The 24,106-nt window shown below is 51.2% G+C and overlaps 1 protein-coding gene across 2 annotated transcripts in view; it reads left to right on the top strand.

Moving 5' to 3' along the window:
• The window catches only part of ZHX2 (zinc fingers and homeoboxes 2), a 156,149-nt gene extending 135,439 nt beyond the window's left edge, over positions 1 to 20,710 (top strand). For both annotated transcript variants that reach the window (XM_082721771.1, XM_082721772.1), the window contains exons 3-4: positions 4,797 to 7,559; positions 19,426 to 20,710. In XM_082721771.1, coding sequence (XP_082577897.1) covers positions 5,031 to 7,556 — 2,526 coding nt within the window. In that variant the 5' untranslated portion in view covers positions 4,797 to 5,030 and the 3' untranslated portion in view covers positions 7,557 to 7,559; positions 19,426 to 20,710. The remainder of the gene's footprint in view (positions 1 to 4,796; positions 7,560 to 19,425) is intronic.
• Positions 20,711 to 24,106: the final 3,396 nt, after the last annotated feature.

The raw sequence follows: 24,106 nt of genomic DNA, 5'->3' as shown, positions 1-24,106 counted from the left end.
ATCTTACCACTGCTTGACTTTCCTCCATGGTGCTGATCAGCATTCGGGCTTCTGCCCGTCTGTGCCCGTGATCGTGAGCTCCGCCAGAGCAGAGATTCCAGTGTCCTGGGTGCGTCTGCACTGGTCGTGCTCAGTATTGGCGGATTATGTGAACGGATCACTTTCGTACCGTGGGGGGAGTTTGGTTGGCACTGCCCTGCCTGGCTGTTACGGACTGAGTCATGTCTCCCCCAGCCACCCTCCTGCCGCTCCGCCAAATCTGTGTGTTACAGTCCTACCCCTGAGAGTGGGACTGGGTTTGCAGAGAGGGCTTTTAAAGAGGTGAGGAAAGGGGCACCTGGGCGTCTCAGATGGTGAAGCCTCTGCCTTCGGCCCAGGTCATGATCCCAGGGTCCTGGGATCGAGCCCAGCACCGCGCTCCCTGCTCAGTGGGGAGTCTGCTTCTCCCTCTAGTTCTCTCTCTCTCTGTCTCTCAAATAAATAAATAAAATCCTTTTTTAAAAAATTGTACTTCAAATGCCCAAATCTCTTGGCCAGTGTGTGCAAATTTAGCCACCTTCCGTTGTGTCAACAGGACCCTCTGTGGAAGGTTAGGACCCCCTTCCCCTGACAGAGTTTCTCCATTCCTGTGAGCCCTAGTACATGCACACGCAGGTACAAGGGTGCACACATGTGTGCATACAGCCTCCTTGCCCCGCATCAGCCACAGTTCCCACTAGGCAACCATCCTGCAAGTAACTTAAACTTTCAGCCAGCATTTCTAGAAGGTGTACTATGGCCCAGGTGTGGTTCTGGGCTCTGGGGAAACAACAGTGAAAAGTTTCTGCATTTATGGAGTTTATATTCTAAAATAACACCATCTAGGTGGTAACACCATCTGGGTGGCTCAGTCAGTTAAGTGTCTGCCTTGGGCTCCGGTTGTCATACTGGGGTCCTGGGATTGAGTCCCACATCAGGCTCCCTGCTCAGCGGGGAGCCTGTTTCTCCCTCTGCCTGCTGCTCTCTCTCTCTCTCTCTTTCTCTGACAAATAAATAAAATCTTTAAAAAAAATAAAATGCAGTAAAATAGCACCATCTAGTAGAAGGTACCTCAAGGATAGAAACAGCCTGCGCTGTTTAATGCAATAGCCATGGTCCACCCAGGGCTGCTGAGGACTTGAAATGTGGCCAGTGTGACTGAGGAACTGGCTTTTAATTTTATTTTCATTCATCTAAATTCAAAGAACCGCATGTGGCTAGTGGCTGGCGGATGGAAAGCACAGTTCTAGAGGAAGAAATAAGTAAGCAGGTAAATACTGCCCTCTCCTCTCACCCCCCAAATGTAGGCGTAAATCTTAAATATTGAAAAGTGCTACAAAGAAAGCGAAGTAGGGTAAGGAAATAGAGTGATGTGGGGAGGCATTTGTTTCGGAGGGGTGGCGGTCAGGAAAGTCCCCTCTGGCAGGGAGTGTGATCACTGAGGAGTGCTGGGGTAGGACGGTCCAGCAGAGGCCCCGCGATGGAAGGGGTGCCCCTGCTCCAGCAGCCGGAGTGTGATGCCCGAGAGGGAGCAGGAACCCCGGGCCGGAACATTGGAGGGTTTGAGGACTGTTATAAGAGGCCCGGAGAAAGGGCTTCCTGCAGACAGGCAGCGTGAACTGATTCTTATGTTAAAACATCCCTCTGCTCTGCCGAGGAAGGAAGCAGGAGACCCAGGGGAGGCTGCCGCAGGCTCCCAGGTGGGCAGGAGAGGGTGGTAGCTGAGACAAGGCAGGGAGAAGGGGAAGCGGTGCCGAGCGGTCTGATACCAGATTTATTTTGAAGATCGCATCGGCAGGATTGCGGATGGATTCCCTGGGGCGACACAAGGAGGTTTGGGGCCAGAATGAGCGGTGGTGGAACCACTGACGGAGATGAGAAACCCTGGAGGAGGCAGTGTATGGCTGACAAGGGCCATTTGGGTGTGCTTAGCCAGAAGACACGGTCCCCTCTGCTCGGCTGTGCCCATGTCCTCTCCTCACCAGGGCCACAAGGGATCGTCCCTCGCTACTGCGGACATTGCCCAGCGTGGAAATTCCAGGGCTCCTCCTTCGGACGGCTGCGTCCTGGGTTCACAAGGGGAAATGGCCCTCCCTGGGTCCTGGTCAGCTTTGCACCTGAGCCCCTCAGCAGATGGGCGTGGGTAGAGTCCTGCAAAGTTGCTCATAAAAATAAGTCTTCACAGGGTGCCGGGGTGGCTCAGTGGGTTAGGCCTCTGCCTCTGTGTTGTGATCTCAGGGTGCTGGGATCGAGCCCTGCATCGGGCTCTCTGCTCAGCGGGGAGCCTGCTTCCCCCTCTCTCTGCCTTCCTCTCTGCCTACTTGTGATCTCTCTCTCTGTGTCAAATAAATAAATAAATAAAAATAGGTCTTCTCTTTCACCTTGAACATTCTGTCAGTGGGACTCCCAAGCCCAAGCTACTGGGAAGGTCGAGAGGTGGTATGCCATCTCTCCCACTCCCCTGCCTCCTGGATGTCAGCCATACGGGTTTCAAAACCCACCTCCCTTCTCCTTTAACCACACAACAAAAGGGCCCCTCCATATCAGCACATGCATTTAGACGCTCAGCATGGCTCACTCCCCAGCCTGCCTTCCGCTAACATATCCTACTCCTATTAAGCAAATTGTTCCTGTACTCCCCAGTTAATATTTGTTTAATGCAATTCCAATCAAAATTTTAACAGGATTTTTATTTTGCAGATGATTCTGATTTATGAGAATTGATTGAGGTGAATAAATGATCAAAATAACCCAGAAATGTTTTGCAAAAGAAGAGTGATAAGGAGGAATTCACTCTACCAGATATTAAAACACACTCTTTTAGGGGGAGGGGGTTGATGTCACGTGGTAGCTGTATTTTTTTCTCAGGAGCCTCTATACTGTTTGTCACAGTGACTGGATAAAACATACTCTATTAAAAAAAAAAAAAATTAAGTGAGGCACAAGTACGGGTCCCAGTACCTAGATAAGAGGCACAGAATAGATGACTCAGAAACGCCCTAGTATATATAAAAATTTAATGTATGACAAAGATGATTCCATATCTAGAAAAGATAACACAATATGTGCTATGAGATAATTGGTAACTTTCAAGAAAAATGGTTAGAATTATATCTTTTAGCTTAACCCAAGATCAGCCCAATTCCAGATGTAACAAATAAAGCTAAAACACTCTAAGAAAACATAGAGTAATATGTCTCAGTTATCAAAGAAGACAATCACTTTCCTTTTTATTAAATGTGCAAATGATTTTTATTTATTTTTTCTGTTGAAATATGATTGACATATAATATCCTGTTATTTTCAGGGGCACCTTGTAGCGATTCCATGTTTTCCTGTCATTAGGAAGTAGTCCCCACAATAAGTCTAGTCACCTTCTGTCACCGTACAAAGTTATTACAGTATCATTGACTATATTCCCTATGCTGCACTTTACATCCCCAGGACTTACTTTGTTTATAAGTGAAAATTTGTACCTCTTAATCATTACCCTTTCCTGCCTGCCCCCGAGCCCCCCAGAGTTTGTTTCTTGTAACTGGAAATCACTTTCTACATATAAAATCACAATGAAAGGAGCCACAAAAGAAAATTTGCTGCCTCCAAAACTTAACATTTTTACATGTAAAACAAGAAAAACATCATCTACAAGAGTATAAGATAAATGATAGACTAGAAAAATTTTGTAACAAATATAATAACATACTGATATTCTTAATCTGGAGAGAACTCCTACATTAATAATAAAACCACTGAGCATCATAAGATAAAAATGGCATAAATAAGCAATTCAAAAAGAAAGAACACACGTGGCAAGTAAATCTCTGGAAACAATTCAACCTGATTAGCAATCAAGGAAAGCACAAAGACATATGAAGACAGTTTAACCCTACCTAATTGGCAAGGCTTTTTCGTGGTAGTATTTCCTGTAAGTAGAGCGGTAAATCGAGCGTTCTCGCTCACTGCTTGGGGAAGGTCTGGCTGATGCAAAAGCTGGCCAAGTGAGTCAAGAGAACTTCAAATGTACCTACTCTTTGACCCAGTGCTTCTGTATCTAAGCAAAGGTAGTTGTCAGAAATAAGGACTCAGGGTGTTGACCATAATTTTGTTGAGAAGAGCCAAAAATTGGAAATAAATATCCAGCAAAAGTTGGAAGGCTAAATACATTATGTGTGGTCTGTCCCTACAAGAAAATACCATGCAGCCATTTTCTTAATCATTATTTTGCTCAATATTTGTAGAAATGAGGAACCTTTCTATGAGTGAAAGGAAGGCACTACAATACTTAGGGTAATTTTTTTTCTTCTTTACACTTCAAAGCATTTTCTGGATTTTCTCTCCTGGTGATTTTACTCTTACAATAAGAAACAAACATGGATACCCATTTTCTAATGCCCATGAAACACCGCTTGCCCTTCCCAGGTCTTGCTTCTGATGTAGCATCAATTAAAGTCGCTAGAGGACCCAGTGACATCTTGTCTTCAATATCCCTTCCACCAGCCCACCCACCACTCAGTGCCTTTGTTGCTTTTCTCTGTTTGCCGCTAGACACGAACGAGTGACCTGCACCCTCCTTTGCTTGCTCTGGGCCAGTTCTCACGGCCGTTTCCAAAGAGAGGAAGAGAAGAAGATGACCTTTCGTTTTCATGGGCCCCACTCTGACCATCTGTCCTTACCTAGGTGTTTCCTTTGGGGTGCCAGTCGGTGTGGCTTAGAAAGAAATGCTAGTTTCTTCCACCTTGTGGAAAAACACTGACCCTGTCTTTGTTCTTATCCCACAGATATGATGCTGCCTCTTGTGTGTAGCCATTGGAGCAGTGACAATTTTCTGGGCTGAGATCATTCTCAACACTCAAACATTAGACTTCAGCATTCAAGGAAAGCCAAAGCCATTGGAGGGGGACTACAAGCCCAAAGCCTTTTATCTTACTTGTTCCAAAAATCTCACTGCCCCTTTCCTACCTGCCCACCCCTGCCCACCCCCAAGATTAAACTATTGCACACAGACAGGCAGCATGGCAAGCAAGCGAAAATCTACCACGCCGTGCATGGTTCGGACCCCACAAGTAGTAGAACAGGATGTGCCCGAGGAAGGAGACAGGGCCAAAGAAAAAGGAATCAGCGCGCCACAGCCTGAAGCAGCCAAGGACAATTGGACAGTGGAACCCGAAAACTCTTCCAAAGAAAATGAAGTGATCGAAGTGAAATCTACAGGGGAAAACCAATCCAAAAAACTCCAAGGTGGTTACGAATGCAAGTACTGCCCCTACTCCACGCAAAACCTGAACGAGTTCACGGAGCACGTTGACATGCAGCACCCCAACGTGATCCTCAACCCCCTCTACGTGTGTGCCGAATGTAACTTCACAACCAAAAAGTACGACTCCTTGTCCGACCACAACTCCAAGTTCCATCCCGGGGAGACCAACTTCAAGCTGAAGTTGATCAAGCGCAATAATCAGACTGTCTTGGAGCAGTCCATCGAAGCCACCAACCACGTCGTGTCCATCGCCGCCAGCGGCCCCACCAGCGGCGACGGTGATCCCGGCATCTCCGTGAGTAAGACGCCCATCATGAAGCCAGGGAAACCAAAAGCTGATGCCAAGAAGGTGCCCAAGAAGCCCGAGGAGGCCACCCCCGAAAACCACGTGGAGGGGACGGCCCGCCTGGTGACTGACGCGGCTGAGATCCTCTCGAGACTCGGAGGCGTGGAGCTCCTCCAGGACACGCTAGGACACGTCATGCCTTCTGTCCAGCTCCCACCAAATATCAACCTTGTCCCCAAGGTCCCCGTCCCGCTGAATACTACCAAATACAACTCTGCCCTGGACACGAATGCCACCATGATCAACTCCTTCAACAAGTTCCCTTACCCAACTCAGGCTGAGCTGTCCTGGCTGACCGCTGCCTCCAAGCACCCAGAGGAGCACATCAGAATCTGGTTCGCCACCCAGCGCTTAAAGCACGGCATCAGCTGGTCCCCGGAGGAGGTGGAGGAGGCCCGGAAAAAGATGTTTAATGGCACCATCCAGTCGGTACCCCCGACGATCACCGTGCTGCCAGCCCAGTTGGCGCCCACCAAGATGTCACAGCCCATCCTCCAGACAGCATTGCCGTGCCAGATTCTCGGCCAGACCAGCCTGGTGCTGACTCAGGTGACGAGCGGGTCGACGACCGTCTCTTGCTCCCCCATCACACTTGCCGTGGCCGGAGTGACCAACCACGGCCAGAAGAGACCTTTGGTGACTCCCCAGGCTGCCTCCGAGCCCAAGCGTCCACACGTCGCTCAGGTGCCAGAGCCCCCACCCAAGGTAGCCAACCCCCCTTCCCTGACCCCGGCCAGCGACCGCAAGAAGACAAAGGAGCAGATCGCGCATCTCAAGGCCAGCTTTCTCCAGAGCCAGTTCCCCGACGACGCGGAGGTCTATCGGCTCATCGAGGTGACCGGCCTGGCCAGGAGTGAGATCAAGAAGTGGTTCAGCGATCACCGGTACCGGTGTCAAAGAGGCATCGTGCACATCACCAGCGAATCCCTTGCCAAAGACCAGCTGGCCCTCGCGGCCTCCCGACACGGCCGCACATACCACGCGTACCCAGACTTCGCCCCACAGAAATTCAAAGAAAAAACCCAGGGTCAGGTTAAGATCCTGGAAGACAGCTTTTTGAAAAGCTCCTTCCCGACCCAAGCGGAACTGGACAGGCTAAGGGTGGACACGAAACTCAGCAGAAGGGAGATCGAATCCTGGTTCTCGGAGAGACGGAAGCTTCGGGACAGCATGGAGCAAGCTGTCTTGGATTCTATGGGGGCCAGCAAAAAAGGCCAAGACGTGGGGGCCCCCAACGGTGCTCTGTCTCGGCTCGACCAGCTCTCCGGGGCCCAGTTAGCCGGTTCCCTGCCCAGCCCCTCACCAGCAATTACGAAGAGTCAAGAACAGGTCCATCTCCTGCGGAGCACGTTCGCCAGAACCCAGTGGCCCACCCCCCAGGAGTATGACCAGTTAGCGGCCAAGACCGGCCTGGTCCGGACTGAAATCGTGCGTTGGTTCAAGGAGAACAGATGCTTGCTAAAAACCGGGACCTTGAAGTGGGTGGAGCAGTCCCGACACCTAGCCGGCGAGCACGGTCACGGCCACAGCCACGACGCGGCGCCAAGGAAAGCCGCGAGAGCCGTCGCGGCCGAGAGCCCGAAGAATGGGAGCGAGGTGGCTCAGCCCCACTACAAGGACCCCAAAAAGCTCTGCGAGGAGGACTTGGAGAAGTTAGTACCCAGGGGGAAAGTGAGCAACGAGCCGGCAAAAGACGGTGCGCCGGCCAAGCCTTCGGAAGGCGCCTCAGACAGGTCGGAGGGCAGCAGCCGGGACGGACCCGGCAGCGAGGAGAACGAGGAGTCGGGCGTCGTGGATTGGGTGGAGGTCACGGTCGGAGAGGAGGACGCCGTCTCAGACCGGTCCGACAGCTGGAGTCAGACCGCAGCCGAAGGTGCCGCCGAACTGGCCGGCTCGGACTCGGACAGCATCCCGGCAGAGGCCGGCCAGGCCTAACAGGTAACTCCACCTGCTCCCCATCTGGGAACGAGGGGAGGGCGCCGGTTTTCTCCCTTTTCATTGCCGGGGTCAGTATAGGTTTGTAGGGGACCGAGATGGTGACACAGATGATGGGGTCTTATTTTTAAAAGGAAGGAAAATAGTGATGCCATCAGGCAGGGTCGGAGGAGCCAGAGTGGGTCGGGCAGGACCAGCCGAGAGGGTCCTTGGCTTCACATTGGATGGAAATCAGATGTGAGCCAGCGGAAAGCGAGAGCAGAGTTTACTGAGGTATAGAGAGAGAGCAGATACAGCCGGAGGGCCTGGGAGACGCGGAGAGGAAAGGACCATGGATCCCATCTTGGCTTGGGGTCTGGGGTTTTCCTTGACGACTTCGTTCTAGTCATCGGTGAACTGGTAGGAACAAGGTCAGCATCCAGTCATCCTCCTAAGTTACTCATTCCCATGATCCCAGAGGGTCTGTCACGTCACGATGTCTAGGGCCAGTCGTCTGCAATAGGCTTAGACACACGCCAGCCGTGCCCGGTCATTCCTGGGATGTTACCGATTGTGCCGGAAGCCTCCAGAGAAGTCACTAATTCCTTGCCCCTTTCAAGGAGGACACACATGAAGGCGTGTGTAGGGCGGGGGTGCAGGTCCTCGCGAGAATGGAAACAGGAAAGGCAGCAAGAAGCAGACTTTCGTGGACTCCTTCAGTCTCCCTGTCTCACTAGGCGCTGGCAGATTCTCTGTCCTCATTTGCAAGGCTGATGGGTGACAGCGCCACCGCCTGTGGCCTCTTATGGACACCTCCCTCTGGGGCCTGTCCATTCTAAAGTCTAGATGCAATCGTCACGGAGACACATCCTTCTCTTTCTTCGTGTTTGCTGCTCTAAGAAACAAAGGATGTTTTTCCTTTTTCTTTCCATCCTTTTTTTTTTTTTTCTTCATTTTCTTTCCTTTTTGGATTTTTTTAGAGTAGTTAACCAAGTCTACTGGCTTACTGGCTAGAGATCTGGGGTTGTTTCTTTTAACCTGACAGGTCTGGGTCTTTGCCTTGGCCCGGCTAAAGGAAGGCATGGATGTCACCAAGTCACCCAGTTTCTAATCGTGCTGATTGGGTCCCTGGAACCCCTTCAGTTCTGGAAGAAACGGATGCAAATGAGGCCCGAGGAGCCACAAAAGCCTGGGAAGGGAGGTTGTCATGGTTACTAATGGCCGTGTCATCCACATGATGGGACACGGCGCCCAAGCCCGATGTTTGTGCTTTCCGGAGAGGTCTGTACACATCAAGGCCTAAAGGCCCGACTGCCGGCTCCGCAGTGGGTTCAGAATAGAGCGGGCAGCGGGGCGAGGGCCACGGGAGGCAAAGATCACCTCGGCCAAAGCCGAAATGTTCCAAGGACAGCGTGGAACCAGGAGGAAGACGTGCGATTTACCATCTGCCCGCATGGGCTTCTCCAGGGGTCCCGTAAAAGGCAACAGAAGGGGACACCCCCATGTCACCTTTTCAAGTAATAAAATAAAGTAAGAACCTCCAGAATGATTGATAAGGTCCCAAAAGGAGTCCTGGAAGATACCATACCTCTTTATTAATGAGTCCGGACAACTTTGACTGGTGAGCCACTCGTTGGTTCATTTATTTTGCAGTGGGATAAGGTGCCTGGCCACAAATAAAGTCTTCTGGAAACCTTGTTTTTAGCCAGTTCCATGAAAATTTCACTAGCCAGCTAGTGAAAATGATTTAAAGAACAGCCGGTTGCAGATGCCATCAAGTCTTCCTTCTCCCCGACCCCGACTTTTCAGGAGGGAGCAATAATGGGTTACAGGTGACAATGCAGCATAGAGGGAGGGACTAGTGATCAGAGGGGGCTGAAGGCTACAGAGGCCACCAGTAGCACCCCAGGCCCACCACCATCTGGATGCCTTGGTTCCTCTCTCTGGCTATTTTCCTGCCTTCTTAAGAGACCCTACCAGCCCAGCCTGTATCTGCCTTGTTGAAATAAGGGAGAGATTTTTTTTTTTTTTTTTTTTTTTGGTCCAGTCCAAATCTGCCTGAAAACTCCTAGCTTGCCTTGTCTTCTTGACCTTTTCCAATGCCTGACAGAGTCTACATGATTGCTTTTTCCTCCTGCCATGGAGTGGACAACAGTCAGTTCAATTCAGCAAATCCATTCTGCACACCTACTGTGTGCCGGGCTCTGTGCTAAGCACCAAGACGACGGGATGAAGAAGACAGATGAGGGTCCTCACACACATGGAGCTCAGTCAGGCCAAGGAGAGAGGAAACTGCTCTTTCCTTTACTAGCCGGGGTGATCCATGGTGTGACCAGGAGACTAACTCAGGCTGAGGTCAGGGCAGGCTTCCTGGAGGAAGGGACATCTGCCTCAGGGGCTAGCTGAGGGGAAGGAGTTAGCCCATGTACCAGCAAGGAAGAGAGGTTCATGTGGAAGGAGTAGACAAGGCAAAGTTCCAGAGACAAAAAAAGGAATGGTACAGCTGAGGAACCAAGTTTGGGCATAGCCAGAAAGCCGAATTGGGGGTTCAGCAGACGATGGGAAAGGACAACTGGAAGAAAAGACGATGGTTTTCCCCAGCAGGCAAAGCTCTTCTGGACCGAGTTTGAATAGAAGAATGCCGAGTGTCCCTGTATCGCAGAGTGAGCTTGGAGGGCACGTCCAGATCCCCATCCCCGAGTGGCGGTTGTCTGGGGATGGCAGCTCCCGGAGCCCCCTGAGGCCACCTGTCCCCATTCCCTCTCCCCCAGGCAGTACCACCGCCAACAGCCAAAAATGCCCACCTGTGTTGGCTGCCACCGTGCCTGCCCCTGACCTGAGACCAGAGAGAAACATGAAGGGGGGACACAAGGCTAAAACCATAGAGAGCAGCTTTGGAGGGAAGGATAGGAGGACGGAAGGACAGGAGGACGGAATGACAGGAGGACGGAAGGGGGTACACGGACTCCTGAGGATCCAAGGCAGAGAGTTAGGCACCTGACCACAGATGGTCTCACCCAGTGGTCCTAGTGACGCCAGATTTTTTTTAAAAAAAAAAAGGTTTATTTACCCACTTTAGAGAGAAACAGAGAAAGCAAGGGAGAGGGGCAGTGGGAGATAGAAAAAAAAATCTTTAGCAGACTCCCTGCTGAGCATAGAGCCCAGCTCGGGGCTCGATCCCCCGAACCTGAGCTCATGACCCAAGCCCAAATCAAGAGTCGGATGTTCAACCTACTGAGCCACCCAGGCACCTCCCCGCCTGTAATTTTTTACAAACCCAAAAACAGAGGCTTGAAACCAAGGAGCTTACTGTATTCTCCGAGCCAGCACCTCAGTTCCATCCCAGAGCCCTGGCTCCTACCACCGTCTCTGCCTCTCTGTTTTGGACAGAAATTCTCCATTTCTGGCTGATCCCCCCACCCCCATGGTGGTGTTGGGAGGCAGGGAATACCTAGAATGGGCCATTAAACATTAGCTAAATCAGAGATGAACGAACTCGCTGTTTTCTTCCCCTCTCTCCCCCGCCAAAAACCGGGAACACCCAGAAACCCCCTTTTATGTTTCTTTATGGTAAACACCACAAGCACGAGCTGAGAAATGTTCCTAAGCAAGATGCTAAGAGCTGCTCAACACCTGGTGACATCCGATGTCCCTAACTGGCTTCCTGGTATTTCTGAGGTGCCACTTTATGGAGGGACGGGCTGCGGTCCGCCCTAGGACTGGCATCCTGGACACAGGCACCCCTGAAAGGAACCTTTCAACTTGGAAGAAATCCCTCCAAATTACTTCACAGCTTTTATGAACTGAACACATGGGTCTCTTGAAATTCATAAATATTCAGCGATGCCTTTATTTAAACACGTATTTATTTAGGAAGCTGCCGTTGAGTTCAGTTGTCGCACGTATAATAATCCTGAAAATAATGCACCGTTTTGGCTACGGAGAAGGTGTTAGGGGATGTGTATACGAGAGAGGGAGGATGAACTTGGGTGGGCAACTGAGAGCAGATGCCGGGGTTCCCCCTTGGTGCGAGCTAAGCATCCCCTCACTGAAGCTTCAGAAAGCTTACGTCAGCGTTCGATTCAGCCGGGCTCCCTTGGCCATGAGGTTGGACAGAAAGGTAAGGAGGCCTAGCCAGACCTTGAATTGTGTTGTCTTGATTCAGCCTCTGGGTCTAGTTATCAAAGCCATCTACTAAGAGACCTGTCCCGGTGAGAGGCTGAACAGTAAATTTCCTCCTTTCCGAAAAATGAGTCAGAATACTTGAGCCCCACATGGCCAGACATATGCCTCGATGTTTGGCCAGATGGAATATCCCAGAACTCCTACTACTGAGAGTTTCTATTTACTGGCCTGTGCCATGTGCTTGGGATTCTTCTGCACACATCCAGTAACTCGCCCAAACTTCATTCCATCCCTGTGAGATAGGTGTGGCTTTCTTCCCATTTTGCAGAAGGCAAAACTGAGGCTCAAAGAGATTTGCCCTTGTTCCACAGCTCAGAGTTGGCGGAGGCTAGAGGCCACCTCTCGTCTGTCGGGTCAGTGCCTGACCCAGGCACAGGGACAGCACCACCACAGCTCAGCCTGGACCAACAGGGCTTGGCCGCTTCTTAATACAATACACAAAAAAATGAATACACAAGTATTCATTTGCTAATTCTGCTCCCTCCCAGTTTCTGACAATTTCCAACTCACGATTAGGGATGGTTTTGGAGAAGAGATAAATTTTGTGAAATGCCAGAAAAATATGGGGAACATATTGGATGAAAACATCGTTCAGCTTGCTTCAAAAATTTAAGGCTACCCAGTGTTGCATCGTGGCTGCCATTTAGGATCTGGGATATGTGTGCCCCCCGCGATCTGTTCAGATTAGGTGTCCAAATACAGATATTCGAATGAGCGGATGGATGGATGGATGGATGGGTGGATGGGTAGATGGATGAAAATGTAGTTGTCTGTTTCCTGGTCTCCCCTGCACCAGCCCCTTGAACACAGGGACCATATCCCATGCATCTCTGAGTCCCCAGTGCCTAATGGGGAGCAAATACCCAGCAGCAATGTACTGAACCACCCTGAGAATTAGCTAACGTGGTTGGCTCTCAGTTGTCTGGAATCCAACATTTCAGGCGTTGGCTCCTCCTCCTCGTCTTCCGTCACTTGGCAGACAGCAGGCAGAGAGGAGTGGCGCCGGGGCACTGCTCTCCAGTGTGTGCGAGCAGCTGAAGGAAAAGTTCTGCTGAAGAACCCGTCACTGGGCGATGCTTCTCGGGGACTGCGCACTAGCCTGGCGGCCCCAGCACTAATAAAGTTAAATGCGACACTTCTGTTTACCTGATTCTGGAGCTTCTCACAGCAGGAGCTCTCATGGTGCTTTGGGAAGCTTCTAGCAACTTAGGAGCTATGACGTCTGAGTTCCCTCATCTGTCAGAGGAAGGATGTGGGCCCCAAGGAGAGGAAGTCACCGGGCCAGAGGCGTCTGTCGTAAGTGACGTGGCGCCTTCGTGCATCAGGTATCTGGGGAATGCCTGCCGCATGCCAGGTTCTGGAGGTCAGGGGGGCTGCTGTGCCCAGCGTGTCCCTGTCCTCATGCCCACAGTCTCGTGAGGAATGAAGCTTTAAGCAAACAAAAAGGAAGGACTGCCATGCTGACAAGTTTTTTTGAAGGAAAGGTCCCTGGTCTGTGAGACTATGGAATAGGAGAATTTGACTTGATTTCAGGGGTTGGGCGAGTTTTCTCGAGAGATAATAAATGACTTGAAATCTGAAAAGTCAAGCACGATTTGGCTGAGCCGTGAGGAGGGGACCACATTCAAGCAGAAGGTACAGGTACTCAAAGCCCCTGAGGCCAGAGGGAACTTAAGACATCGGGGACCTAAAAGGTAGCCATTGTGGCTGTGATTTGCCTGAATTCACACTCTATAGACATGCAGGGGTGAAAAGCCAGAGTGCTATGTGGACTCACCTATAATCCAAATTTCTCTTGATATTCTTCTACCTCACCCATAAAGAAGATTCTGCATGGTTCTGTGTGTAGGATCCTGTAGAGAAAGGTTGAGACGCTCTGAGATGCTCCAGGAAGGAGTGAAAGGAAAGTCATGTTGGAGAGAGCTGGGTGTTCAGACCTTCCTACCCCCCGTGGTAAATGGAGGACAGATGATGGAAAATTCTAGAGCATCCACATACGCATTACTTTATTCTGTCTTATTAGTAAGTGTTTGTAACCTTAACACTTATGGTATTAGTCAACGAGGGCTGCCAGAATAGAACAGAGTGAGTGCTTAAACAACATAGATTTCCTCACCGTTCCAGAGGCTGGAAGGTCAAGATCCAGGTGCCAGCAGGGTTTGGTGGCTGGTGAGGCCTCTCTCCTCGGCTTGCAGATGGCCACCTTGTTTCTGTGTGCTCTCCTGGTCTTTCCTCTGCACATGCTCACTCCTGGTCTCTCCTTATAGGGACACTAGGGCCCCACCCCTATGACCTCATTGAACCATAATCACCTCCCTGAAGGTCCATCTCCTGGTACAGTCATACTGGGGATTGGGTTTCTGTAGATGAATGGTGGGGGAGGGGACATAATTCAACCCATGGCACTAACAGAGTTGTCTCTTGTTGTCAGGATTAAATTAAATAATATGAGTGAAATTCCCTAAATGCATTGGGGAGGGGGACGGCACGCATTAGTATCAGCAATGCTCAGCTGCCCACTCTGCATTGAGTCCTTTCTCTATGGAGAAGACCTTGGTCAACTGCTTCCTGCCTTTCCAAGTTGACTTTTCAGTTGAGGCCCCACTTGTACAAGCTCAAGCCTTTAGGTGTTAATTGCATCTCAGAGGGGTGGGGGTCAGGGTGGGAGCTGAGCCCTTACTGTGCTGTACTTTGCATGTGTTGACAACGCTCTGAAGTCAACATTTATTTATTTATTTTAATCTTATGGTGGAGGAGAATGAGGCACAGAAAGGTAACTCATCCAAGATCATTGAGCTGGAAAGTGGGGGAGCTGGCATTCAGACCCAAATCCACGTGCGTAAACACGAGGGCTGTGCCTTATGAATTTAAAATACAACTCTGTTTGCTCAAATACTTTGGACTCCTCTGGATAAGATCCTCAGTTGGAAAAAGGGCAGAAAGAACCAGTGACCCCTCTGATTCTTCCATCCAGCCTCCTTGCAAGCAGCCTGGGGGAGATGTACCTGGCTTTTAAATCTCAGCAATTCCCCCAAGCCGAGAGGCTCCCCAAACTGCTGCAGGAAAAAGAGCGCTGGCCAGATGTGTCTTGGCCAGATGTGCCTGAATTGACCGAGGCCTGGCATGGGAATGATTTAGGATGGGATGGAATCTTCCCGGCCCCCCGGGGACATTGCTTAATCACTCTCCCTGCCACCGTGTTTTCCTTTTCCCAATTCTAATTAAAATCAGACCATGCCCCCTTGCAAGACAAGAAAGTTTGCCTCAAATATTATTAAGATAATAAATCACTATCACAGTGCTTGTTTTTCTCACGGAGTACCGTGTTACGCTCTCCTGAGTCCACAGGGCTTTGGGAAATCCCTACAGGGAAAATTAAAGAGACACAGAAACAGAAAGGTATCACATGGGAAAAGAATACTAATTTTTTCATGTTTCCCCAATGGATAAAGTAATAAAGAAGCAGATTTTGCTAAAGAATTTGATAGTACTTTTTAACCTTCCAAGCTGTCCCCAAGATAGAAAGGGAGGCAGAGGGTTCCCTGTCCTGGGCAGGGTTCAGGGAGAGGCTGGACATCTGCTCGGTAGAGATGATTGAATAGTGGCCATATGCGAAGGGCCCGACGACCTTGCTGTTTCCTCCCATAGCCGAGATCCAGTGCTCTAGGATCAAGTAATCCACTGGGTCCTGGTTCTCTGCAGGGGGAGTGTCCCCGACCAGGGACCAGTGGTAAGATTGCAGCTCGAAGCCCAGGGGATTCTCAAGAGGCCACATCCTCAAAGTCACTGTACTACTGGAAGATAGAAACCTAGAAGGGAGCTCCGTCACCAGTCTTGGGTAACCAGCCACGCCTCCCAAAGCACTGTGCTTTTTCCCGTTTTTCATTCACTAATGAACTTTGGAGTTTACTTTTGGGGGCCAGACCCAGTGCGGCGGGGGGGGGGGGGTGCGGGGCAAGGGGTCTTGCGGTGAATGTTCTGGGCCCCGCCCATGTCCTCACAGGATGGACAGTTAGCCAGGCAGTGTGAAGACAGTGTGACTCGGTTGTACTGGGATGCCCAGGTGCGGGAGCGCCTCACAAGGAGACCGGAGGGCACCAGGGAGCAAGGCTTTTCGGGAAAGTAGCCTGTGGCTGGCCAAGGCTGCCCATAGGGAAGGCGCTGGGGCCACTGCTCTGTCCCTCCGGGGGACCATGCCTTCTGTTTCCAGCGGCTTCCCAGCCTCTCTCTGAGAGCCCCACCGGCTCCCACAATCCTGCCCGCGGCTATGCACCCTGGGAGAGGTCAAGGAGAGCTGAAGTCCAGCGGCTCCCAGGGTGCCTCCGAGGGCCCAGAGCCGACCAAGGACATCCGGGGTCTCTGCAAAAGCAGCTCTGTCTCCTTTTCTCCAGGTCACCCTCTTGCCCTTGCAGTCTGTTTTGGGGAGGTTTTAAGGATTTTGTTCAGTAGTTTTTTCTTCCTTAATACGTCTGGTCGGAGGATTGTGTGTGTCCGTGTCCAGAGGACCCGACACAGGGAACCCGACACATTGCCAGATGAAGAAGCACCGTTACGCTGAGGTGTATCTAAAAATGTGAGACTTTTGGCCTTTGGAGAGACGTGGTTCCGTTCCATTTTTGAGGAAAGAAAATAGGTCTACTCACACGCACGTGCACACACGTGCACACACACACACCAGTGAGTGAGCTCACGGACCCCTAAAGCCTCGATTTTACACACGTGGCCTTCCTCGAGGAAAAGCTGAAGCGGTATTTTGGGAGCACCTGCTTGCTTGGCCGGCCTCACCTATAACCCCCGCGGCGGCCCGCAGGTGTGAAGTGTGGAAGCGAGTCTCTGGGAGGTTAAGCGGCAGACACGGGCACACAGCTAGGAAGGGGCACGGGGACACACCTGGGATCCCCACTACTCCGCTCTTCCTGCTGGGACCCACCGCAGCCGGTACCCACGGTCGGCCCGGCTGGGAGAGGGAAGAGCAGTAGCTGTCTCCCCGCCTTGGGCCTCCTTCCCGGAGTCTTGAGCCCTGCTCGGGTGGACCTCCACCCAGAGGAGCCCCCTTTGCAAGGCTTCTGAGAGACCCTGGTTGCCGGGGAAAACCCAGTTCCTTGGGGAGCACAGCAGGAGGCCAGCTACGGTCCATGTGCCCACCTGTGGCCACCCTGTGGCTCTCCGTGGGATCAGCAATAGGCACACGGTCATCTCTGGGCGACCGGAACCGCCAGCCCCTGCCTTTGAAGCAGACATGCTCACCCCTGTCCGCAGGCAGCTCCATGCAGGGGGAGACACGCACGTAGGACACGGAGTGTGGACGCGGGTCCGGTGTGGAAGAGCAGTTCCCGTTGGACTGGCCTTGGAGGAGCTCAGGCTGCACCACTAACTACTTGCCTGACATCATTTAATCGCCCCGAGCCCCCGTTTCCACCCAGCATGGTGTGCGCCACAGTCACCTCCCTCCCAGCCTTCTGGAAGGAGCGGACGAGGGGCGTTCGCATCAGCACCTAGCATCTGGCCTGGCCCGGAGCATGCATGAGAGAAATCCCAGTTACTGTCCGTGCTGTCACAAGCAGGGTCATTCCTGGTTTTGACAGCGCTGCTGAGAAATCACGTTGACTTGGGGAGCTCACCCTTCCTCCCGAAGCTTCCCTCTTCTGGTGCACGGAGCGATGTTGGCCGCACCCGGTGTCAGGAGCCCTGGGGCTCTTGTGCCGGACCAGTCTCGGGCAGTACCAGATCCCAAGGACGCCCCCGGACTCCGGTTTCACCCACAGACCTTTCCCTTCACAAGTTGGCTTCTTAACGCCGGGTTCGTTGTCCTTGTCATGAGTTCCTGGGAAATGGGGGTACGTTTGACCTCCCGGCGTTGGCAACGAATGACAAGATAGGTGACCTGCTGAGGCCTCTGGCTGAGAAGTGCAGGCCGCGTGCCCCCGGGCCCCTGTGCCAGAGCCTTCCTCGGGGCCCTCCCTACCCCTTTCTCAGCCAGAGGAGAGGCCTGACGAGGAGCAAGGCAGAGGACAAGCCGGTGGCTTCAGAACCTGCAGATTCGATACGCTTCCGGCCTGTCACAGGATAGTAGCTGTCCCTGGGACAGCCCTGCGCCCTCCCCTGGGGTTCCTCCCCGCAGGAGCCCACAGGGTAGTAATGGTGGTCTGTCTTCACGTCCTAGGGCCGCCTTCCAGGGGGTGGCTTACACAACGGAGATGTGTTCTCCCTCAGTTCTGGAGGCTGGAAGTCTGGTGTGGGCGGGGTTGGTTTCTTTCTGGGGGCTGTGAGGGGAGAGTCTGTGGCACGCCTCTCTCCTAGCGTCTGGTGAGGAGCTGGCCCTCCGTGGCACCCATGGGCTTGTGGCTGCGTCACCGTGGTCTCTGCCTTTGTCTCACGCGGCGCTCTCCCTGTGTGAGTCTGCGTTCAGCTTGCCTGTTGGTGGCATCACCAGTCGCACTGGAGTGATCAGGGCCCCCCCCCCCCAGTGACCTCATGTTCACTTGATTACTTACCTCTGTAACGGAAGATCCACATCGGGTGACATTCTGAGATCCCGAGGATTGGGACATCCACAGAGCCTGTTGGGGAGACACCGTTCAGCTCATCAGACGGTCCTCGCGCTGTTCTCCTCACTTCAAAAAATATAAGAATTAAGCGTTTCTGCATATGGACTCTTATTAGATACTGTTTGTTATGAGCATAGACTCTGGAGATGGCCTGGGTTGGAATCGTGACCGGTCCACGTCCTTGCTGTCTCATCGTGGGCAAAGCGTTTAGCCTCCCCGTGCTCAGCCATAAAGTGGGACTCATGGTCACACGGTTGGGTCGATATGAATGCCAAATTAATAATACACCTAAAATGTCTCACTTTGTTATGATCCTACCGTGCTTAGAAAAGGCTGCACCTAGCAACAACGACAAAGGTATATAATACGATATAGAACACTTCCGAAGTATCTTATATACTACGTAACCGCATACTGGACACTCTTCCAAATTCTGGGGCGAATGTCAGCTTCCTTAATCATCTCCGCAACCCCTATTAGTAACCGTCTTACAGAAGCAAAAACTAAGTCCTAGAGAGGTTAGGTCACATGTATGGCCCCACCGTCAATAAACAGAATAGTTAGCACCCGAATTCAGTTTGCCGGACTCCGGGACCTCTTAGGAACCACTGTGCCTGGCCGCCTCTCCAAGAATAAGGAAAGGGCCTTGAAATGAAGTAAACAGTTGCACCACCTCCACTTGCCCAGAAAACCCTCCTGTTTTCAAAGGCCTGATTCTGGAGGCACTTCCTGTGATGTCAGACTGGACTCAGAAACACACACTCCTTTTTAACAACTAGCCCCAGGGCGCCTGGGTGGCTCAGTGGGTTAAGCCTCTGCCTTCCGCTCAGGTCATGATCTCAGGGTCCTGGGATTGAGCCCCGCACTGGGCTCCCTGCTCAGCATGGAGCCTGCTTCCTCCTCTCTCTCTGCCCCTCCTCCCTGCCCATGCTCTCTCTCTCCAATAAATAAATAAAATCTTTTAAAAAGTAAAAAATTAAAAACCTGGCCCCAAACCTGGGCATTTATCTCTCCCCCAAGCCCCAGGATGGCTTCGGAAGGGGCCTTCCCCAGGAAGAGTGACCCCTGCCTCCACTCCCCCAACCCCCCCCCCCACACCCCACAAGGGAATGAGCATCTCCTGACATCTTGTTTCTGGTTTTGTGTCATCTTCCTAGGGACGTCTGTTGGAACTGCATTGCTGATAAAGGGGGCGTTCTGTCTTTGACGAAAGAAGAGAACCTCCCTCCCCGGCCATGGGCCACCCTGGCCAGAGACTCCAAGTGGAACCACTTAGCGGGCACGTGGCTGCAGGGAACAGGAACCCCAGCCCTCACTCACGCCGCCCGGAGGACCGGTGGGAATTGTTCATAGTGCCAAAGTCCTACTACTGCGTTTTCAATGGGTCCCTGTAAATAGTTTGCTCCTCTGCCCTGGCCCCCACCTCTTGCTATACTGGAACCAATTTGTACAATGTGGGAATTTTGTTACCTTTTTAATCAAGGGCAGCATCCTTTTCCAGCACTACCATTGTAAGGTTTTTTTTTTTTTTCCCAGGCGGGAGGGCTGATCACACGTGCTTCTCTCTTTTTTCCTTTTCTTTTTATTTTTAATCTTTATTTTATTAATTTTGGGCAGTGGGGGGAATTGTTAGCATTAGTGCCGTTATATCTACTGGACTTTAGGTAGGGAGAGTTCATTTTTTTTTTTTTTTTTTTTTACGTAGTTTGAAATTTGCGCGATTTCTCTGTGGGAAGGGCTTGGATTGGGGCATCTGTCTCCACTTTGAGAGGGTTTACAGATGATGGAGCTTCCGGATCAGATCCATTTCCAGTTCTCCCCCACTGGGGTCCCTGTTTAGCCACGCACAAGGCTTTCCGAACTGCCAGCAGGTAGATCTGGTTTCTCCACCGCCTGGCCTCTTCGGCTGACCGCGGGCCGAGCCAGCACCAGAGACCCCAGGGGCAGGTGGCCTCTTTTCAGATACCAGCAGAAAGGGCTCCCCCATTTTTAGCATTATCATTACTTCTATGAAATTAAAACAAGAGGTCTTCCTATCTAGATGGTACAAAGATGAACCGCTTCAGTTTTTGGTTTCTGTTCCTGACTGGCTTTTCTCCGTGTGGTTTTTGACAAGATTTCAGCTTGAAGCCTCACCATGAACTGGTTTTTGTTTGTTTGTTTGTGTGTTTGTGTTTGGGCCAATTTTAGATTCTGGAGTGCACTTTTTTTTTTTCTTTCCAGTTAGTCCTAACTTCTAAAGAGGAAAAACCAAGAGACATATCTGGTGTAAATGTCGCAATATGAGTTGTGTTTGCAACCCAACCCTCCCCCTAGCCCCCCATTTGGGTACCCTGCACAAATAAAATGCTAGGGAGTTTGAAAAAAAAAAAAAAACCATTTTTTCTAACTTGTTGCTCATTTGTTGTAACTCAATAAAGCAAAGACTAAACATTTTTATAACCTTTTCCTCTGCTCCTCGTTCTTCATTGCCGTCTGGCTCCCAGGATATGTCACAAGGGCTCCAACACCCCCGCCGCCAATCTCAGAGCTCTTATGACAGATTCCTTTGACATTTCTCATTTTCTGTCTTGGGGACGTCCGACAGCACTAATGGGACTTTCAACACAGGGCGTAAATGTTGATGTGGAAGCCTGTCCTAGCTCTTCTACACAGAGAAGGAAGGAGGCTCTCCCTTCTCCTCCACAAATAGATTCATAAACTATGGCAGAGTGGGAGTGAGACCCGCAGGCCACGTGCCGCACACCTGCGCACACTCAGGTGACCCAAGGTAAGTCACTACCCTCCCCGGACTGCCGAGAACTGGTGATGAGGACACTGCCATTTCTCAGAGAAGGCTGGCTTTTGTGTCTCTGCCCAGGTAAGGTTTAAAGAGTCCCTCACTATGTGGGGAAAGGGGAACCCTCTTACCCTGTTGGTGGGAATGCAAGCTGGTGCGGGACTCTGGAAGACAGTATGGAGGTTCTTTAAGAAGCTAAAAATAGAGCTACTCTATGACCCAGCAATTGCACTACTGGGCATTTACCCTAAAGATACAAATGTAGTGTTCCAGAGGGACACGTGCACCTGAATGTTTACAGCAGCAACGTCCACAATAGCCAAACTATGGAAAGAGCCCACATGCCCATCAACAGATGAATGGATAAAGAAGATGTGGTTTATATATACAATGGAATATTACTCAGCCATCAAAAAAATATGAAATTTTGCCATTTGCAACAATATGGATGGAACTACAAGGTATCATGTTAAGCGAAATAAGTCAATCAGAGAAAGACAATTATCATATGATCTTACTGATAATGTGGAATTTAAGAAACAAAACGGAGGCTCATAGGGGAAGGGAGGGAAAAATAAAACAAGATGGAGTCAGAGAGAGAGAGACAAGCCATAAGAGACAGTTTGTGTAGGAAACAAACTGAGGGTTGCTGGAGGGGAGAGGAATGGGGGGAATGGGGTCACTGGGGAATGGGCATTAAGGAGGGCACGTGACGGAATGAGCCCTGGGTGTTATATAAGACTGTTGCATCTCTGACCTCTACCTCTGAAACTAATAATACACTACATGTTAATTAATTAAATTTAAATTTTAAAAAAACCTTAGACTAAAAAAAAAACTAAAAAATAAAGAGTCCATCACTGTTCAGCGTGAAACTCATCTACCCAGTGGTTTTCAAACGTGGGCAGGCCCCAGAATCACCTGGAAGGGCTCCTTAAAATTTATGAATCAGTAGGTCTGGAGCAAGAGCCTAGAGTCTGCATTGCTAACAAGTGTCCAGGAAAAGCTGACACTGTTGGCCCAGGGAGCCCACTTTGGGAATCTCTGGTCTCGAAGTTTAATGTCACAGGGACTAATGGACTTTGGGCCAGCTTATCTAAACTAAGCATGTGTATGAAGCATGCATAAGCATATTCTTCAGGTAGTCCCCCCACTTCCTCCCACACAGGAAACACTGAAAAATCAGGGACTCCAGATAAGTTGGCCTTTTCCAGAAGATGCGCTCAATATTGAATATCGTAGAGTTTTGATCTTTGGCTGAAAAACCACACAACCCTGCAGTGGTTCTTATTTGTGGACTCCTGTTGCCTTGGAGAGACCTGCCCGCTGATGTCTTGGACCAATGTCACCTGCCCTCCAGGACTCCCCGCCTGTGGGACAGGATGGGACTGGGGCGAGTAAGCTTCTATGGGTGCAAAATGTAAGGAACCAAGGCCATGCCAGCGCCGAACTTGGACGTGCAGGACCCCAAGAGAGGGCATCTCCTTAAATGTCTCATCCCAGGTGCTGTACTTGCCTCCCCCAGCGCTGCCAATCTGCTGTGCCATCCTCCAACCCTGCTTCATTTTCCTCCATCTTGCTTTTCACAACGTGTCATCATATGCCCGTTTATTGCCTTCTGCATCCCCCTGCATTTGCAAGCTCCACGAGGACAAGCTTTGTGTCTCTCTTGTCCCCTCTCCCCTGTCCTCCGGCCCAAGCTCAGTGCCAGACACAGAGGAGATGCTCCCTAGAGGACTGTGGGATGGATGGATGGTGAATGGATGGACAGATGGGCGAATGGACAGACAGGTGGATGAGGAGTTCTAGCTCTGCAGTCAGCCCCAAGTTCGAATCCCAGCTCTCTGGCTCACAGAGCTAGGTGGGCCTGGGGGGGTTACTTAGCCTTTTTCGCACCCCTGCTTCCTCACTGGAGACCTGGAGGGGCAGATCTTTACCATGGGGCCTTTGTGAGGATTAACTGAGCTCAGGTATGCAGGGAGCCCAGCACACAGGCGCTCTACAATCGTCCCCCTCTTACTGCCGTGACTGGAGAGTGACATCAGGCCAGGCCAAGTGATGGCTCTGTCTTTCCATGTCCGGATGGGATGTGTGCGTGAGAAAGGCAGACAGGAAGAAGCTGGATCCGGGTCTAGGAGAGGATATTTCAGACACCTGTGCTTCTGGCTTTGGAGACTTTGCCATGTGTAGCCAATACTCTCCTTCCTCCCCTTGATGCCCAAACTCTGCCTACACCCCCTCCAAAAAAAAACCCAAATCCAACACGCATGTTCGTAAGTAGAAAGAGCGGTACAGGACCTCTCACAGGTGGAAGAGAGCAGCGGCGGGGTCTGACCGGCTGCTGCTTCTGCCCTATCTTTGCACTACAGTCTCTCCCAGGGGGTTCCACTCTGCTCCCCCTCCACTCATCTGATTCTGGGGCACTGCCCAGGGCCGTGACCACCTGCCCCGCATAGGACACTCCAGCCCTCTAGCCAGAGCCGGTGCGGTGCAGGAGCACTCCGGGCTGGGGGAGAGAGTTCCCTTTTCCCATTTAGATGACAGTGTGTGATTAGCCTGTTGCCACCTGTAGCCAAAGCCCCTGCTGGAGACAGGAAGCTGGTAGGTGGAGAGGAAGAGACCAAAAATATAAAGGAGCAGAAGAGCAATGAGAGAAAGAGGTGGCTGGTGGTGACAATGACAGAGGCAACATCATTTGGGTCTCTGGACCCCACCATTCCCCAGGTCAGCATCCTCTCTTTCCCGTTTCATAAACACTAACAGACTTCTCTTTTTGATTTAAGCCAAGAACCTGTTACTAGAAACTCGGTTCTGATGGGCTGATGAGACTATGAGATAAAAATCGGAGGAAGGACACTCAAGGGACACAGCCGCCTGTTGGCTGGTGGCTCCTGGAATGGATGGCTCACCTCCAAGTCCTTGCTACTCAAGTGCGCTCCCTAGATCAGCGGCCCCAGCCCCTGCTCCCACCCCCAGCCCCATCAGAGTGCTTGTTAGAAATGCAGATTCTCTGATTCCCTCCCAGACCTGCTGAATCAGAACCTGCAACTAATGATCAA

This window comes from Mustela nivalis (genome assembly GCF_964662115.1).
Source record: "Mustela nivalis genome assembly, chromosome: 2".
NCBI lineage: Eukaryota > Metazoa > Chordata > Mammalia > Carnivora > Mustelidae > Mustela > Mustela nivalis.
Note: the sequence above shows the minus strand (reverse complement) of the source record. Positions and strands in the feature narration are given on the sequence as shown.